We start from the raw sequence: 18,783 nt of genomic DNA on the forward strand, positions 1-18,783 counted from the left end.
AGATTCTGTGCAGAGAATTCCAAGCAAAGTTACAACTAGCACGTATACATTTCATTCTTCCCAGTACATCTGTTATCAAACCTAATCCTTGTAAGAGCCCTCTCTGCCACTGCAGTGGCTCCAAGTAATTTGTATAGGCATACAGAGAGAATACAAAATGTATGGAAGCAGAATCACTGAGATTTACTGAACGAAGAACTCTGAAAGAAAGTCTAGACTGCAAATAAGAAAATAACTGACCTTGCTTGGCTTCAGCTCCTTTTCTGTGGGTATAATACTCAAAGAAGTTAAGAATTGCAGACAAAAAAAAATCAATTTACAAAAAAATCACATACACATCTAGATTTTTAAAATTACCAGTTCTTACAAAATATCCAGATGAAAACATCCCCCAAATCCATTTATAACTATAAAGCATGACATTTCTGTATTAATAAAAGCATCTCTCTCGTGGTGTTCCAAAAAGGAAATAAAGTGTCCTATACCCTTTGAAAACTGGACTGTCCTTTTTAGGTAATGAGGTCAGAAATAAAATCTAAGACATTGTGGGGTTTATGGTATTTAGTTTCATCAACAGAAAAAAAAAATCCTCACTAAAGATAAATATCAGATTAATCAGTTTTGCATTGATGTTCATACTGGAAGTGTCAGTTAAATGTTTCATTTATGTGGTTAAATCCTGAAACTTTAAATGGCCACAAAAAAGCACCAGGATAGGCCCTTACCACAATTACCAGGTGTAAGAGCAGCACAGGAAGACCCTCTTCCCTGGCAGCTGGCAAAACCCTATTTCACATATTGCCAAATCCACTTATTAATCCACAGAAAGAACTGCAGCACAAGTTAAAGTTGTCCAAATGGGTGGCATAAGCAAAAAATTGCCATCAAACCCCAACATCTTCATGCACAAGAATTTCATCTATTCTTCCATTTCATGCAGGTCCAAGCACAGTTTTGATAAAATAGAAACCCTTCTGTAATAGCAGCCATGCTACTTAAATTTCTTTTTTTTTTTTTTTTTTTTTTTTAAGAATATGAGAAATTATTACTTTTATCTGTTTCTAAAGGTCAAACTACAGCAGCACAGCTTATCTGACGTGTAAATTCACCATATACTGCTTTGAAAAACTGAAATGACATTTTTAAAAGAAAAGGCTAAAACGAACATATAATGTAGAAATTTAGAGTTATGAATCACTTACAATAACACTTAAATAATGGCTTGAAGGGCCTGACAGCATTTTTTTGACCATTAAAGCTCCATTCTGTGACTTGCATGTAAAATTGTAGCAGAAGGGTAGTGCAACACCTCTGTCTAAAAAGAATCTCAAAAAATTAATTTTTCTCCAAAACAATAGTGTGTATTAATACTCACCTGGGAGTTGGATATTTCTTTGACAGCATTCAAATCAGATCCTGAGCAAAAAGTGTTTCCTGCACCATGGATTATAAGACCTTTACCATCCTTCCAGTTTTCCAGTTCAGTAACCCTCTCCTGGAGTTCCACCATCATAGTACCTGCCACAAGAGGGGAGAAACAAAGTTTTTAATAGAAAATTATCACCGTCATGTTTTTTGTTACATTTTCCACCACCAAAACCAAGTTAGAGTTAATAAAGTGATGGGCTTAAAATCACAAGTGAAAGTATAACCTTAAATCCTACACACAATCGCCAACATACATTTGTCCTCCAAGGATCCACATCCCAAAATTCCAAAGGATGTGTTGTATGAAGGATATTTCTGTTACACTCAAAAAAAAGCCCCAAAACAAAAAAACAAAAACAAAACAAAACAAAACAAAACAAAAAAAAAAAACAAAAAAAACAAAAAAAACCAAAAAACAAAAAAAAAACCAAAAAAACAAAAAAACAAAAAAAAACAAAAACCCAAACAAAAAAAAAACCCAAACAAAAACAAATCCCCTCTACCTGATTTATTTTTGCTTGCAATTTCCTACATTAAGGACAGATGAATTTATATGTATCCATCCAGATCTGTCCAGCTAGTAATTTTGAAGTTACAGACATTCCTCCCTGCTCAAACAATTGGCACAGAATAGAAAAGAATCATGTCCCTGGTGGGCTCAAGACACAACCAGTCAATGTTAACAAAGGTTCTTCTCTGAAAAGACTCTGTTTATAAAGTACATCATCATACAGTACTAGCTTTTTATTTCTTGTTTAAACATCCAATCCACCATAAAACATCATAAACATCATATTTTCTTAAGTACCCTTCCTGACATGGAACTCTACAAACTCCTGTTTCTAGAGCTCATCCTAGACTGCAGCATCTCCTACAGCAATGGAAAGTACCTGCATTAATTTAAAGCTCCTCCTCTCTGAATGACTATGACTCTGCCCAGTTATATGCTTAAGAGAACACATTTACAGAAACTAATTTCAGAAAGCAGGATACACAAAAGGTTGATGACACTCTCAGCTTTTCTTTGACAAGAATTTAGATGGACAGGCCTACATTCTTCATTCTACATTCTTCAGATAGAAACGTGCTTTCAATTAATACTCTCAAGGACTCCGTCTTCTTCCAACAATGCTGCTTTTCTAACTCTATGCCTGCATGCACAGGACTCATCCTCTTCTGAAATTTACCATTAGCTGTCAATCCATTGGACATTTACATTTTCTTACTGGTTTGTTGTTTTTTTTTTCCTTACAGTTCATTATGAAGTAAGCTACCCAGTATCACATCAAGAATGAGCACTCAGTCAAGCACTTACCCCTTAGGCTTGGTCTCAGCCACTGAAATAACACAGTTTGACAATGTTTCTGAGGTGGTTAATAATTAAGTGGACATTACATATTATATACCAGAATAGCATTGGGTTGGGTTTTTTTTTTACCCACTGTCAAGTCCATATTATGATCCTTTAAAAAATCCCAGCATTCTGTGAGTTGCTTTCCCTTCTGTATTTATAATTTGGTCATGCTTTTTGTATGTGGCACGTTATATTTGCTTTCACTGAATTTCACTCTGTTGATCTTGAAATCTTTGTAACAGCTAATCAAGATCACTGAATGCCTCTCCTCTACTCCAAAAAGTATTCTTGCAAGCTCTCCTAATGTGGGGTTATCTGACAATTTCAGCAGTTCAACTTCTATTTCATCATCCAAGCCAGGAATGAAAATACTGAGCAGAACTAGGCCTGGATGCAATTTTTGTGAGTCTTCATTTGATATGCTTTACCTGATGGCACACTCAACAACTTTTCAACAACAATGTTTTGGAAATGCTGCTGTTCAAACAGGTGTGCATTAACCCTATGGATTCTACTTATTGCATATCTGCTTTCATAGTGTTCTTAACAGAAAGGTATTTGGGCTGGCATCCAAGCTTTGCTAAGGTCAAATATAGCAGAACCACTGTTTGTGGTTCTTTTAATAGGCAAAGCAGTGAGGTATTGAAGAGCCTTTCCACAGAGTGTTCCAAGCCAAAAATCCAGTTAACCAGAAAAAATGCAGGATCCATAGGAGCCTGTTACATGCAATAGCAGGGGGCAAGAGACACTGGCCAGAGCCTCTTCTATCCTCCTGTTAGAGGCTCTTTTCCATTCCTGACCACACTGAACTATCATTTTACCAAAAGATATAGTTCTTGATGTTCCTTATAATGAAGAGAGCACAACATTAAAGCAAATCCTAATTTTGCCAATCCTAGTCTTTCAGTATTTGATACAACTAAGTTCATGCTCTTTACAGAATTAATAATAAATAACAATTTGTTTGCATCAACTATAATCTGAGGATAAATATTTTCAAGTAAACACTAGAAAATTATAATTATCATCATTATTTTCTAATTCCTACAGGCTGGCTTTCTTTTCTTTTAAACTACATTCAAGTTTATTTCAGTGAGAGGTTGGGTTGTTGAAATTGGTTCTACCAGGCTTAAACTGACATTATTAGCATTTGTTTCCAAAAAGACCACTTCAAACAGGTGGCTATCAGATTCCAATTAAGAAGAGAAAAAAAGGCATAATGATCTCCATATCACCCATTAGTAATTTCCCAACGATTTTGTTCTGTCTTTGATTTCATGAGTTGCTCAAGCTTAGAATAAGCATAATTCCTTTGAGATAAATAAAAAAAAAAAAAAAAGACTGCTGTGTAAAGTAAATGCCTGGAAAATAGAATTTCCCTTAGCAGTTTAGTAATGTGTTGCAGCTTTCCAGAGGGAGCGTGCATGGATATATATATTCACATCTGCCACTACTCAGAAGCTCTGAGACACAGAATCAAAAGAATTTCACGGGGAGGTATCTGTATCGACAGGCTCTGGCTGATGAAATCAACCAGGTTCTGCTGAGGCAATTCAGGGGTTGCACACCCCACCTTGCCCCTTGAAGAGTATTACTTGATACACAGCTGAAGGCAAAGGATTAAGTTCCCAGTAGTTTCTCAGCAACTGCATTTTCCAGACGATAATGTTGAAATTGAAATTAAGATCAGTATAAATTAAGATGTCATACCATTCACTGCAGCAGCAAAGGGGCCAGCCTGATTTTGCTTCTACTCTCCCTCCCATAAAAACAAAACTCTCTAGCAGAGGTGTACAGCACAAGGAAGCAACATCTCTTGAACTGACAGTAAGATTTTCCAGAGCAATTTTTTGCGGCTATTGCCTAGCAAAATGGAGTACAGCTCTCTACAGGGCTCTACACACTGCTGTAAAACAGAACTTCCTGATCCCACAGCTCATTTATTATATGCTAATGAGGATCCACAACAAAGACAGAGCTATTAATTTCCTCAGTAGCTCCTCTTTGCTACTAGAGTATCTAATTGACATACACTAATAAGTTATTTTCACAGCAGTCCTGTAAGGAGAGGAGAGATTATTTTACAGACAACTAACAGAGCCAGAGAGAAAATGTCTGCTAATGTCTGCTTGACTCCAGATGTGTACAGAGAACATTATACAGGCAAAGAACAGCTATCCATCACCTAAATGGCAGCTGCACCTGCTCAGCACTGACACCAATCACTTCTGAGCCCCTCCTGCCAAGCACATAGAAAACAGAGAACATATCTGCAAGTTTTTATCAAAGTTTGGTTTAAGCAATTTGACTTTTATTACTGCTGATCTTCAAAGAGCAGAAAACCCCTATTTGCTCTCTCCTTTTGCTGTTACAGCTCATTTCTCCGCCCCTTTTAACTTCCACAACAAATAAGCTAAAAGCACAGTCTGCAAGGTGTACATGGCACAATTCTGAGCCAAAAATAGAAACCAATCTGCAGAAAAAGGAGAAACAACAATGTAATTATGATTGTATCAGAGCACATACGCTGCCAGGGAGGCATGCAGAAGGACAATCTCTATGCTAACATCTTTTAGCTATAACTTCTTCAGTTAGGCAATGATTTTATACATGAGTTTTTTAAGCTAAAGAAAAGAGAAGGCAGAAATATCTAGGTGCATTACCACCAATTCTGCTGTCTTAAGGTTCCTTTCAGCTAACAATCACCAGTGCAAAGAATAGATCAACATTCTGCATGTAAAAGGTACACTGTGCTAGTGTGTTGCAAAATGTTTTCTCACAGCAAAGGAACAGTGAGAACTGGGCAGGAAGACAAAATAGCAACAAAGAAATTGGCAAGATGATGCAAATGTATCCACTTCAAAACATTAACAGATAAAAACATTCTTACAGTAAGGGCTTATGCACAGCTCCAGCTCTGGCAGATTCACACCCTGAACCTGTGCCACTCATATCTGAAGAGAGTGGCATAAATTGGAATAATCTAGATAATTAAGAGGAGACCACAAATATACTCAATTTGGAGAACAAAAACCTCTCATAATACAAGATTAATAAAATAGGGCACTTGGTTTTGATACTTAAGTATTCTCCAGTGTAAAAAAATATTAAATAGATCACTGACCTGCAACAGCTGAGAATACCCAACTCATCTGTTATTTAATTAACCAGTCACTGATATTTAAGATACAAGGCAAATGAACAAATGGAATTCAGTTTGGGTGAGTGGGAAAGACAGAATTACAGAAGTTTAATGTACAGGGATGGCTTTAGGTAAAGAAACAAGTAAATACAGTCTTTTTCTCTATATCACCTGCAAAAGAGAGGTGGCATCTTCTCATGCCCACAAAAATGCCTTTCCTATTTCCAGAGCAGTGATGACAAATGAGAGGAGATGCAAGAAAAAGCCCAGTGGCAGAATTGTGCTAGCAGTTGAACAACACGGGGAGAAGTACACCTTCTGTGAGACAGTCCCTGTGTCATTGAGAATTTTTTAGATTCTTATGACATTTATGGCAAAGTTACTATACAAAAAACTGGACACATTTGCTGCACATCTGAATAAAACTTAAATGTTTATTCCTTTAACTAAGGCATGGTAAGGCAGAGTGTTTCACTTCCTACAGGCAAAATGTCAAAACAGGTAACTGAACAAGAGAAAAACCAAAACCAACCAGCAATCCTATCAACTAATTAATACCTGTAAATGCATTCATTAGTTTTGGATTATTCAAAGTAAGTATTCCAATGCCATTGTCTTCTTTGGAAAGGTTGATGGATCCACCAGAAAACTGTTGAAGTTTCTTCTTTATCAATTCTTCTTCATAGCCATGAGCATCATTATACAGTGACAACCTCCTCTGTTGTAGTATCCTTTTCTTTGTAGTCTGAAGTAAGTTCTTCCACAGAGCAAGGGCCATTTCTGGAAATACATGGAGTGAAGGAAAAAAAAAAAAAAAAATCAGGAAACTTCCTTTGAAACCCACTTCAATCCTCTGAAAAAGAGGAAAGTATGACAGCAGAAACTAATATAAAGGTGATACAATCACAACAGTTGACAAAAATCACTGCAAACTGTATTTGCAAAATTCTTAGTTTGAATTTATCCCCACAAAGTTACCAGAAAGAGTTTTATGGAGTGATTTTAGTAGTTAAAACAGATATTAGCAGCTTTCAAAATACTTTATAAAAGAAACTGTAAAGGAATATTATTTTATTATCTGTTGACAAACAAGGCTTTAATCTGTGATAAACTTTTAAATGACAAACTTTTCCAAAGTGTAAACTAATAAAACTAACTACAAAATTTATTCAGGTTTAAAATCCAATCGAACACAAAATTCATTACTCCATAAAAAAGATTCCCTGACTGCTGCTGCACCCAAACACTCTCCATCTATGCACATTCTAATATTTGCAACACTCAGCTACCTTCTTTCAGAGCTTTTAAATTTTTATTTAAAGAGTGAAAATGGGTTTCCAAAGCTCATTTCTCCTAATTGATTCTTTTTATATTCAGGCTCTCAAGAGAGAGGCAGCCTTCCCTTTCCTCTAAAACCTCAGTAGTCATTCCTCAGCATATATTAGTGCAATAAAACTTTCCATCCAGCTACTAGTTTTTGCTCAGGAGAGAACAAACATGAAACACATGGACAGTGCAGCCTTTCCTTGTAAAGTGTACCTTGAACAATCAGCTCCCAATTTTTAATGATTAAAAAGTATCCCCAATTCTCATACAAAAACAGACTAGCTGGAATTCTCTGGGAAGCCCCAGCAACTGGCTTGAAAGCAAAGAGAGGGGGAAGAAAAGGCTGTTCTGCTAACTTAACCACTTAATGACTTAAACTTTTTTCATGACTTTTACTCACTATTGAATTTCTCATGACAAGAAATATACTGAGCAAAACAGACTTAAGATATGGAAATTTTATTCAAATGGAAAAAAAGTCTGTCATTTTCAACTGTGTGGTTATATGCATTAGCAGCTCTTTAATATTATCACTATGGTAATAACAGCAGCAAGTGCAGGATTAGAAAACAAATTGGACACCACTGCCTGCTGATCATGACTCATGATTAATGACTCATGCAAGGTATAATCTTTGAATTATTTTCTTTACAACCATCTCCTACAGTACCGGTGAGTGCCCAATCCTATTTTTTAATTAAAAAAAGATTATTTTAACAGCTCAGTCTGACTGAGCTAACCACTCAGGGAAAGCACAATAGGAAAAGCTAAAGCTCTCTCAGTCTAAAGGGATTTCTGTTGATATCTAACAAACAACATCCAAAATTTCAGTCAGTACAGAGCACTCACAATCCACTGCATGACTGCAATCAATTATTTCGGTATTTTGCAGAAAGATGTTGCAATAACACGATGTTGTAGGACGAGCCAAGAGATATTTATTAACACTACAATTTTCAGATTTTCAGTTTAATATAATTATATCTAGTTCAGGAATATAGACAGTAGACAGTATAGGAATAACAGTGGTCAATTAGCATCTTTCATATGTTTTAAGTGCTACAGCTTTATATATCACTGGTGACAACTAAGAGAGAGTCCAACAGTATGGACATCAATAGTTGTTCATTCCACAGTTATTATACCTCTTACATGAAACAACAGTTTAAATCCCCTCTGGCACTCAAGTGGTTTTGTAACACCCTTGCCTGTGGGGTAGCAGACTGTGGGCTAATATAAACACATTGAACGCCAGCACTTCAGTACAAAGGACTGACACACATTATGCAAGAGCAGCACATGTATCTACAAGAGTAGTACATGTATCTACATGCAGGCACTCACAATCTATGTATTTTTGTGCATGCAGATTATCAAAGGCCTTCTGACAGCCTCTGGCAATTGTCCAGGAAAAATTCAGACCTCACCATGTTAATAAAACAGTAATAACACCAATAATAAAACAGGCATATCACCAACATCTTTAGTCCCTAACTGAGCAGATTCTTTGGCAAATAAGTAAATCTTGAACAAGCGTATTTGCCCTTGCCATTTACCACTACTCTGTTGCAACCCAAATTTTTCTTGTGACACATGATGTATCAAACAGCAACCTCCAGCAATGCTGTCAGCTGCAACTGTCATTGAACATAAAGATATCTGGCCAAAACAAGGTAAGGGCTGTAAGTAGCAACTTTCTAGAAGAAAGGGTAGAACAATTAGAGAGAGAACTGAATCTTAGGAGCTGTATGCTCAAACAAGAAACACTGCACTACAAAGCAAGTTAAACCTGCAAGTGAAAATACACGAGCAAGGAAAATTCCAGTTGAAAAATGATGACTGAATTATTAACACAAGTGAGGGAAAAAGAAACTGGGAGGAAAAAAAAGATGCAGAGATGTGTTTTCAAAACATGAGGGAAATAAGCATTCCCTTTCATCTGGGGCAGGATGTGACAAGTGTAATGTGCAGATATAGACACTGGAAAAAAACCCATCAACTGAATTTCTGGGTTTGGATGAAAGTATACTGAGATTAAGCATAACAGAAATATGTTCAACAGACAAAATCCACAAAATAAATCTCAGGGAGGAGAAAATAATCAAATGGCATTTAACAATTAAGAAGGCACTTTTGTGACACTGCCAAAGGCATCAAAGGCACTTGGTTAAGAAGAACAAGAGAACCTGACTTGATGAAGACCTTTGGCAGCTGCAATTTCAGCAACAAGCACAGAAATGCAAAGACAGGGAAGAAGAGCTAGAAAATGTGAACTGAGATGATTCACAATTCAACCACGTCTGGATGTCTTACCAGTCACTTGAGAAGGCATTCACCCATACTAGGGAGCAGTGACCGTGACTGGCAGATGCTTCATCAGGCTCCTGCAGCAGCCAATTAATGGAAAGCAAGGGGTGGACCAGTACTGAGGGCTGGCACAACTGACCTTATTGCATGAAAGCAGATGAAAAGGCAGTGATGAAGAAACAAAGCATGAAAACAGCCCATTTGTTAAAAAAAAAAAAAAAAGAAAAAAAAAAGAAAAAATTAAAAAAAAAAAAAAAAAAGGGTTGAGATTAACAACTGACTGAAAGCCTGGAAAGTGCTGGACAAAGAGAAGAGATTCAAAAACAAAAGGAGGCCAGCTTAGTATCACAGTGCAGAGGAATCACTAGACCTGCCTTCAGACACAAGAAAGGTGGAGAGAGGACACACGAAGGATTCCTCTGTTGCCAGTTGCTTGTCACCACCCTTTGTAACCCCTGAAGGTTACAAAGCCCTCCACCTACCTCATCCACTTATCCATCTCTCTACTTTCCTTCCATAATTCGTGGGTTAGACTAACTTCAACACCTTGACCCACAGGTTCTCCCACTCTAATAACTACCACATGAAGCAAGCTGAAGGCAGTCTCTTCTCCAGTTGACTTTCTCACTGCTGAAAGCAAGCAGTGAGCAGATTATAAGCATGCTAAGGGATCAGCAGCAGAAAACCTACTGACAAAACATAATTTGCAAACACAGAAACTAAACAAAGCTGGGGAGCTGGGGAAATTCTGCCTCCCCAGCTAGGGGACTGATCCCTCATGCCTTTCTCAAAATGTCATGGCTCTCAAATTTGATGAGCCCTCTTCAAATTTTTAATATATTGTCTGATACTTGCACCAGACAAGTTAGATGGGATCAACAGTCCCTCCAGTTCAACAAGTTACTTTAAAAGCCTTATGACTCCTCTAAAAAACAGGCTTTAAAAGTAGCTGGTATTTTAAACTACAATTTTTTAGTCTGTGTATTACTGCTGAGAGAACAAAAGATTTAGGCCTTGACAACATGTCCAAATTAACTGACTGAAAAAGCATCACGGAACATACACAGGAAATAAAAATTAACTGGGGGGGGGGGGGGGGGCAGGTAACCGTTTAACACAGTAAGTAAAAAAAAAAATAAAAATGCTTATCTGCAGTTTCAGTTTTAAGATGGCTGATCATTTACACCTCAATTCTTTTGCCTCTTTTTTTTCTTGCTATTTTCATTGCTACTGAGCAGCCCATTACTGGGCATAGCAAGCTATGACTTTCCAAACTATTTGTTCTTTGTTTAGTTTAGTATTTTTTAATGATCCCTGTAGGCTAGAGTTTAGATATGAATTGTCTTTCTATCCCTAAACAATTACATTATCTTTGAACCACATTTTAATTATTTTGAAGAATAGTAAACAAATCACAAGGAAACATACTGAAGTCCACAGAAAAATAACGATATTTAGGGATGCAAAACAGCTGACAAAGAAAGTCTTTCTATAAATACAGACAACACTACCTAAAAACATCATATTTTTGTCCCATGGTGAGTAAAAGATTTTGAGTTTCACAGCAGAGGGCAAGAATCTGTTATTTTCCGCAAAAAGTACTCGGGCCCTTTATTTTTTAATGCTTTGATCCGAAGAGGTTCTCTTCACACCTGTCATCAAAGGAGCTTTTATAACAGTGACAGAAAACACCTTTAAGTTCATTGTCCACTAGGTGTGTTTTAGAGACGTTTAAGAAGGGCAGATGCACAACTTCATAGGAATGAAAACAACCACCACCAACTCACAACTATGTGCCTTTCAGTCACCAAATTCTGAGCCATAAAAGCATGGACTCAATTCTAGCCGTAACTGCAAATACCGATGCTTTCCCAATGGTCGTCTTGAAAATTGTAACTTTTGTAGACAAGAAGTATGCTGAATTCCACTTAATTCACTGTCCTTTACTATTCCCTCCTTACCACCACCATCACCACGCATAAATGCTCCTGCCGACAGCAACACCAAAAACCATACACCGAGGTCTGAACTGCCTGCACAGCCACGATTCTCCTGACCCCACGGAGCAGCACTGGGATCTAGCAGCACCACACCATGACTGCCTGTCACTGGCTTCCTTGGCTGCACACTCTGAAATTCGGGAAGCAATGGCAGCCTCCCCGCACGGTGTCACCCCGGGAACAATGTGAAGAATCAATGCGCCGAGGGGTGGAAGCTACTTCCCAGCAGACATTTCTTGTTGCTAACCTGCGATGCCAAAATGCGCTGTTACACGTGGTCTGACCTAGGGAAGCTCTTCTAACACTTTTTTTTTTTTTCCAAATTACTTATGTTAGCTCAACCATCAAGGCAGGGCTCAGTGCCGAGCACGGCCGAAGCCCTGTGACCGGCTGTTTCCAAAGCGAGACCCGAGGTGTCAGGGCCATGCAGAAGCACCGCCGACCTCTCCAGCACGGACGAGGCCACCTCGTCTCTGCCCCGGGCAGCCCGAGGCCCCGCGGGCACCGGGACACCCGCGGCCGCCCCGGACCCGCGCCGCCTCGGAGCCCCGTTCTGCCGCAGAGGCCCCTTGTTCCCCGAGGGCCGCGGGGCCGGGCCAGCGGAGTCCCCGGGCCGGGCACTGACCGGGCCCCGGCGGAGCAGCGGAGCCCCCGGGCCGGGCACTGACCGGGCCCCGGCGGAGGAGCGGAGCCCCCGGGCCGGGCACTGACCGGGCCCCGGCGGAGCAGCGGAGCCCCCGGGCCGGGCACTGACCTGGCCCCGGCACCGGCGGGGCAGCGGAGCCCCCGGGCCGGGCACTGACCGGGCCCCGGCGGGGCAGCGGAGCCCCCGGGCCGGGCACTGACCTGGCCCCGGCACCGGCGGGGCAGCGGAGCCCCCGGGCCGGGCACTGACCTGGCCCCGGCGGGGCAGCGGAGCCCCCGGGCCGGGCACTGACCTGGCCCCGGCGGCGCGGAGCAGCGGAGGCGGGCGGTGCTGCGGGGAAAGGGCCCGGCCGGGAACCGCTGCCGCGGCCTCCGGGCCGGGCTGCAGCCGCCTGCCCGCGCCCGGCAAAGGGGCTTAAAGCCTTTCGGGCCCCGGGAGCTGGGAGGTCTTCATACCGCATTCATAGAAAGATGGCCCCAAGCACCGAGAGCTCTGCCTGAATTTGAGTAATTTTGAAGCAGACGATACTTGTCAGCTCCGAGGCAGCTAAATACTGTGTAAGCAGGTTGTCATTATTGTTGTTTTCTGCAGCGATCGTACCCATCTCTAAAAAGCGAGCCGTGTGTTTCTGTCCGGGTCAGGGTAATTACAGATCCTGGTTTCTCCGCTGGCTCGGGACAAGGTCTCTCAGGTGGCTCCGGTTTGGGTACGAGCTGCCGGGATGGCCCAGCCTGGAGCGCCGGACCCCCCTCCTGTGCTGGTGTTGTGCAGCAGGCAGGACAGATGTTAGCTCCCTGTCCCCATCGCCACAAGGCGACACTTGGGCTCCCCATTTTCACATCCATCTGTTTTACCTGTCAGCCTAAGTGGGAGCTCTGTCCAGCAGTGCCTCCTCGGCTCCAGGTGCCGCTCACCTGTACCCAGCTCTGGCAGCTGAGACTACCCTGGCATCAAACTGTAATTGTGTAAACTTGAGGCTGGCATAAAATGGGCACACACAGCCCTACCCCCGGTTTTGCCAGAAGCCAGATCAAGGGAAATACGTGGTTTCAATGGAGATCACTACGTACTTTGCATATTCAAAACAATGTGCAAATGTGAGCTAGTCTTTCTGTGTCCTTGTTGAGACACATACATAAGATGACTCAGTTTTAAGTATTTGTAGCATGGCTGAAACATTTATCTGGAAAAATATCTTCTTCACCTTTATTATAACTTTTTCAACCCAACTGTCAATACAAATGTTCCAAAGTTGGCCTAGTTAATTAAAAATTATTCGATTATGTAGGGGATTTCAATTAATCATTTATGTGGAAAAACAAAAGCTTTTCACGCTGAATGGATACTTTCAACTTTGCATTGTTCACAGAATCAAGAATATGAAATAGTCTAGTCCCAGGTAGTGCTATCTTTATACAATAGAATCATCCATTTCTTTCTCACAGCACTCTGCAAAGCAGGCTTGCCTCTTATTTTTCCTCTTGTGTTCACAAAGAATTTTTCCAGTAGGATTCAGCCCTGCAGTTGTGTCTGGAAACCCTCAGCAGAGCTCTGTGTGAGCGAAGCAGCTCTCACCAGGTCCCGCTCCAAAGGATTGTCCTGTTTCGGAGAGGAGCGATGCCCAGGCACGTCCCGGCGCGGTCGGAAACAGAGGAGGCGACGGCGGCTGGAAGCTCGTGGTTTTCCAGGTGACATATTGCCACCTAGCAGCGCTTGGTGGAACTAGCACAAACCGGACCCGCACATCCATAAAGCGGTTTGCCTCATTTTTGGTTTTATTGCCTTGCGTCGTATAGGGCACGACAAAAAGGCTAGGATGCACTCAGAGTGAAGAAAGAGGACTGTAGGAAAATGAACAGGTGAATGAGATCATCTTCGAAAACAGACATTAAAGACCAGACAGGCTGTAACTTTCAGCAGATGGTGACTAGTCCCCTGGATGTCTGACTGTACAATAAGAAAGAGAAAAAAAAATGTACAATCCTGCAAAGTTGCTTACTCTTATTCTTGCAAATAATTCTACTGATTTCAATAACATTTTCTCCTTGCATTGCTGAAACAGTACTGCCCTAGGAGAGTCAGGTCACCACCTGAATTATATAGAATATGCCCATTCCCCGTCGCCAACCCAGAAGCTAGCAACGATGTGCTGGCTAAAAGAGCAATGCTTCACTCTTGGTTTCAAGGCTGCCAGACTGAAATATTGAATTCCAATTGATACAGAGCTCCCGGGTGCTATTTTTATGAACTCCTTTCACAGCAATGGAACAAATGGATGGCAGATCTGGGCTTAGATCTCAGGAATTATTGGATACTAACCAACACATAACCCCACAGTCAGTTCATAAAGGGTCCCTTGACTGTAATTTTTAGGAGGCAAATATCATCAGCTCAGTGTGGAAGCGTGGCAGGCTAAAGGATGGTATAACATATACTCCAAAGACTAGAACCACAGAAAAATGTGGACGCATGCATTCTATTCCTAAATTTCTGAAATATTTCTAAAATATGGATTTCTGGATCCAAAATCATGATATTCAGTTTCTCCTTTCAGCCTTACCCTAGAGGCTCCCAAATCCCATTGGTGCCTGACTGCTGTGATTCATGGGAAGAGACAATTTATATCAGGTTAGCTAACAAGACTACCACTCCAGCTGTCTCTCCTGTCCTCACTGCAGATATCTGAAATACCCCAGAGCTGCTGCAGCTTTCTAAATGTAGCCCCACATGCCAAGTTACATTTGATTTTGTTAGGCAGGGGCTGATTGGAGACAGGGCAATCACCATGAGTACTTCAGAACTGCAACCTTATCAGTACTTGCATGTCAGCCTGTCCTCCACTTCATGCACCAAAGTTGCCAGTGTGTTATTTCTCACACAATATTCGGTGTGTGGTTGTGTCTTGGTGTGTCTGCAAAGGGCTAGCCCTTCACAGGTAGCTCTGTACCCATCCTATCACAATGTGTTGATTTTGTGTTCTCTGTCCATGTTGTTTAAGCATCTCCTCCTGCAGAGCTGATTCTGAGCTCCAGCAAGGCATGGCTGGAAGATGAGGTAAAGAAAAAGCTGCCTCTGTAGCACAGCATGTAGCACACCAGCTCATTTTTCTGGGGAAGGTGCTCTGATTAGAGGCTGTGGTGTATTCTTGGGAAGCTGAGGGAAAGGAGCCCTGGCCCCCTTGCTAAAAGCTCTTTCTCTTGTTATAGAATAATGAAATATTCATCAGGCCAGAGAGCAGGAGAGAAGTTCAGCATGGCCACTGCCACAGATTGGTGCTTGCCACACACTCTCAGTGACCCAGCAAATACTGAGTATTTAAACATTATGAGCTACTTAAGTTAGTGTATGACTCTATGGACTCAAAGGCCTTTTCCAGCCTAAATTAGTCCATGTTTTTGTGCCATATAACTTGAACAGTTATATGTTCTTACTCTGCAAAGTCCTCTCTCTGCTTACAGCTCACAATGGGAAGAGTAGCCTCAGTCCAGCCAAAAGGGCCATTAGGTCCCTGCCACATGCTCTCACCTTTCACTTCACCAACACTTTCATTTGATTAGACACAAATTTTCTGGTAGAAAACATATACAGTACAAAAACATGTTTCTGTGTGGTGTGCTGTCCTACACAGGATAAGATCTTTTTTCACAAGAAAAGCTACCAGCCCACTTCCACTGGGAGGTAGTGGTCCCGTGCTTTTTCCTTCTCCTTCCTGGGTGTGAAAACCAAGGGTGAGCCAGCTGAGCTCGCTGAACTGTCAGGAAATTGTTTTAGCACAGCCACTAGCAACTTTTGATTGCAGGGCTAAGGAACTGAACCAGCTTGGCTTGCTGCTGGTGGAGCCTGAGGGACACAATGCAGGGGAAAGAAGATGGAGGAAACTAGAGGAGGAAGACCATCCTGTTTTAGCAGCATTGAGTTATCAAATGAGCTCAGTTGTATTTTTAGTTCTGACTCTCCCAGTGGCACTCAGGGCTTTGCCAATTTGGGGAGAGGAAGTGGGTTAGAAATACATGGCCCAGGGCAAAGCTGAGAGGTGCATGAGTGGGTTCTCCTCTTTTGAGGGGGCAGCCACCCACTGAGACAAGCTAACCGTACTGGAAAACTACACCCTAAATCTCTTCAAAGATCTGGCTTGCTTTTCTTCATTTCCTTAGGTCTTTCTTGCTACTCCATTCTGTAAAACTTTCAGGGGAAATAAATAATCTTTTTCTCCAAGAGCATTTGAATCACACTGAAGTAGGCCAGGTGATAATTGAACACCACATTGTAGTGCTGCTTAAATGTCAGATGTTAATTAAAGCCTTTCCTGAAAATGGGGCATTAATTAGGGCAAATGCAGTCATTCTTTATGGATACTGACTAAACCAGTGAGTAAGAACATAATTTCAACATTGGTATTGAAACTGTTAATTTTTATTTGTCTGAGGTGTGTTTGTTATTGAAAGAAAAACAATTGAAAAAAATTATAACTCCTTGAACTTATTGTTCTTTCTTTTAAAGTCAGTTTTAAATAAGTATTTTGGCACAAGAATATTCACGCACACACAGATTGCATTAGGAACATTTCAGTATTAGGTCCAGATGTCTCTAGCAGTTGTATAACCTTGGTAGGAATGCTTAAATGCTGTAGATATTAAATACAGCTCTGACCTGCAAAAACAGCTTGTTGTGGCACTTCACTTGTGTCTTTCTGTTCTTAAGAAAATGGCACCATCTGCATGAATAATAGTACACCAAAATGCTTGCTAAGTCAGGGCCAAAAAGTAAGGCAACTCTGAAACTTTTCTGAACAACTGTGAATTATTGGGGGGAATCATAATATTGATAAGAGATGTAAGTGTTCAAGATTTAAGATACATATCCAAGCTTTGCAGCTAGCCATCTTGCTTTCTGTCTCTTTGGCCTGGATTCAGCAAAGCAATTAAGCCCCTAAATAGCACCATTGATTTCAGTGACACATAAGCAGTTGGTTGAATCAGGCCCACTGTGCCTGCCAAACCACATTCCTTCTTGCCTCCCAGTGCATTAGAGCTTTTGGAAGAGCAGTTCCAGTTATTATCAGTAGCTGTAACATGAAATCATAGTCTACATTGGCACTTCTATACCTAGATACCTCTGCAGGAGGTCTACTGTGAGAAACTGTGCAGAGATCTGGCTGAAGATTTCATTCCTTAGCATGGCTGCATTTCCACCAAGCACATGGCTGAGCTCACTGCTGCAGACACCATCCATCTTCATCCTCACAGCAGCTACATCTCTGCAGCTATAGCAAGACAAACTCTTGATTCAAGACAGACCTCTTCAAGTCTCTGGTCAATGGAAAGAATCCCCTGTACCTGCCATGCCAGGGAAGCAACTGTTGTACATGGAGACTGTGAGGTGGTGGTGGCAGAAGTCCTGCAGCCATTCTGGGCAGTGGGGTATGGATGGGTTGACACACTGCCAGATTCCCAGCTCCAGTTCCTATGGTTGCTGGTCACAGAAACACTAATTTGATGCTTTTTTTTTTTTCTTTAATACCTTGTTCTAATGCCCCTTTTCACAGGAAGAGATAGTGATGCTAGTTAAAAAGGAAAATGCTATAATGTGAAGTGGGAATTGTTGCTAAATGAGAAGAACTGAGAATGATAATGAATGAGAATATATGAATGAGAATATTTTTAGGTACCTCTTTAAGATAGCATTATCCCTTGTTCTCATCTGCCATTTTGTTCCTATTTCATCTCTCCTGGTCATCACTATTTTGACTCCTGATATTTTTCTAGTTCACACTTTATAGCAAATGAAGAAATTGTGAGAATTAAGTGGTGGCAGGAGGTTCAGAGTATTCCTCTTTAAAAGCAGAGATGGTTTTATTTTCCCCAAGTACATGTTACATAAGTGTATCACTTCCACAGCTGAAATATTTCAAAAGATGGATAATGAGGTTGTCAGCTGGGCTGGGGGAGAGCTGCCTGCTGAATCCTGTGACTCCGGGTTCACCAGGGCTACTGGACTTCATATGGGAAAGTTGACCAGCTTAGAGCTCATCTTGTAGTAGCCAACATTAAATAGAAGCACAAAGCATGTGAAAATACTGTAATGGTAAAAGAAGTTATCAAAAAAAGAAACTTCTGACTGTCACCTGAGATTTCGTGGTATTAAATCTGGATATTTTAATAATATTAAAGAACAGTTGATAGCTGTGGTCATGTCTCTGAAGTAGTTAATTAGGCTAAATTAGTTTGTATCTACATGTCAATTTTTTTTAACAATTGTAAAAAGCTGTGTTTTTATATATATCTTTCTTTGCACAGAAAAAAAATTTTATGTCTACTATTCTTTAAACATTAACCAGGCTGTTCACTTTTCCTCATTGCAAGCATAATCCTGTACAGATTTGAAGTTCTAACCCATTGCTCTTTTTCACTCTTTTTGCTCTTTTCAGTTTCAAAATTTACTGCTTTTTTTTTTTTTACTTCAAAGCTAAAAGCAAATGCAGAGAGATTTGGAAGCAAAATAAATCTTTAGAGATTTTTGTTGTGTACTGATGTTTCCCATCCTGGCCCATTTACCCCTGTCAACTCAAGGTAGCAGGACA

The 18,783-nt window shown here is 40.8% G+C and overlaps 1 protein-coding gene across 10 annotated transcripts in view; it reads right to left on the bottom strand.

The window, feature by feature from the left end:
* The window catches only part of ECHDC1 (ethylmalonyl-CoA decarboxylase 1), a 57,850-nt gene that overhangs the window by 24,322 nt on the left and 14,745 nt on the right, over positions 1-18,783 (bottom strand). Inside the window, exons 1-3 of one of the 10 annotated variants that reach the window (XM_056488814.1) lie at positions 13,058-13,154; positions 6,483-6,704; positions 1,376-1,518 (exon numbers count right to left, since the gene is read on the bottom strand). In XM_056488814.1, coding sequence (XP_056344789.1) covers positions 1,376-1,518; positions 6,483-6,702 — 363 coding nt within the window. In that variant the 5' untranslated portion in view covers positions 6,703-6,704; positions 13,058-13,154. The other 9 variants (XM_056488816.1, XM_056488818.1, XM_056488813.1 and 6 more) reach the window with 9 other exon arrangements.

Source organism: Oenanthe melanoleuca, chromosome 3, assembly GCF_029582105.1.
Source record: "Oenanthe melanoleuca isolate GR-GAL-2019-014 chromosome 3, OMel1.0, whole genome shotgun sequence".
Taxonomy (NCBI): Eukaryota; Metazoa; Chordata; class Aves; order Passeriformes; family Muscicapidae; genus Oenanthe; species Oenanthe melanoleuca.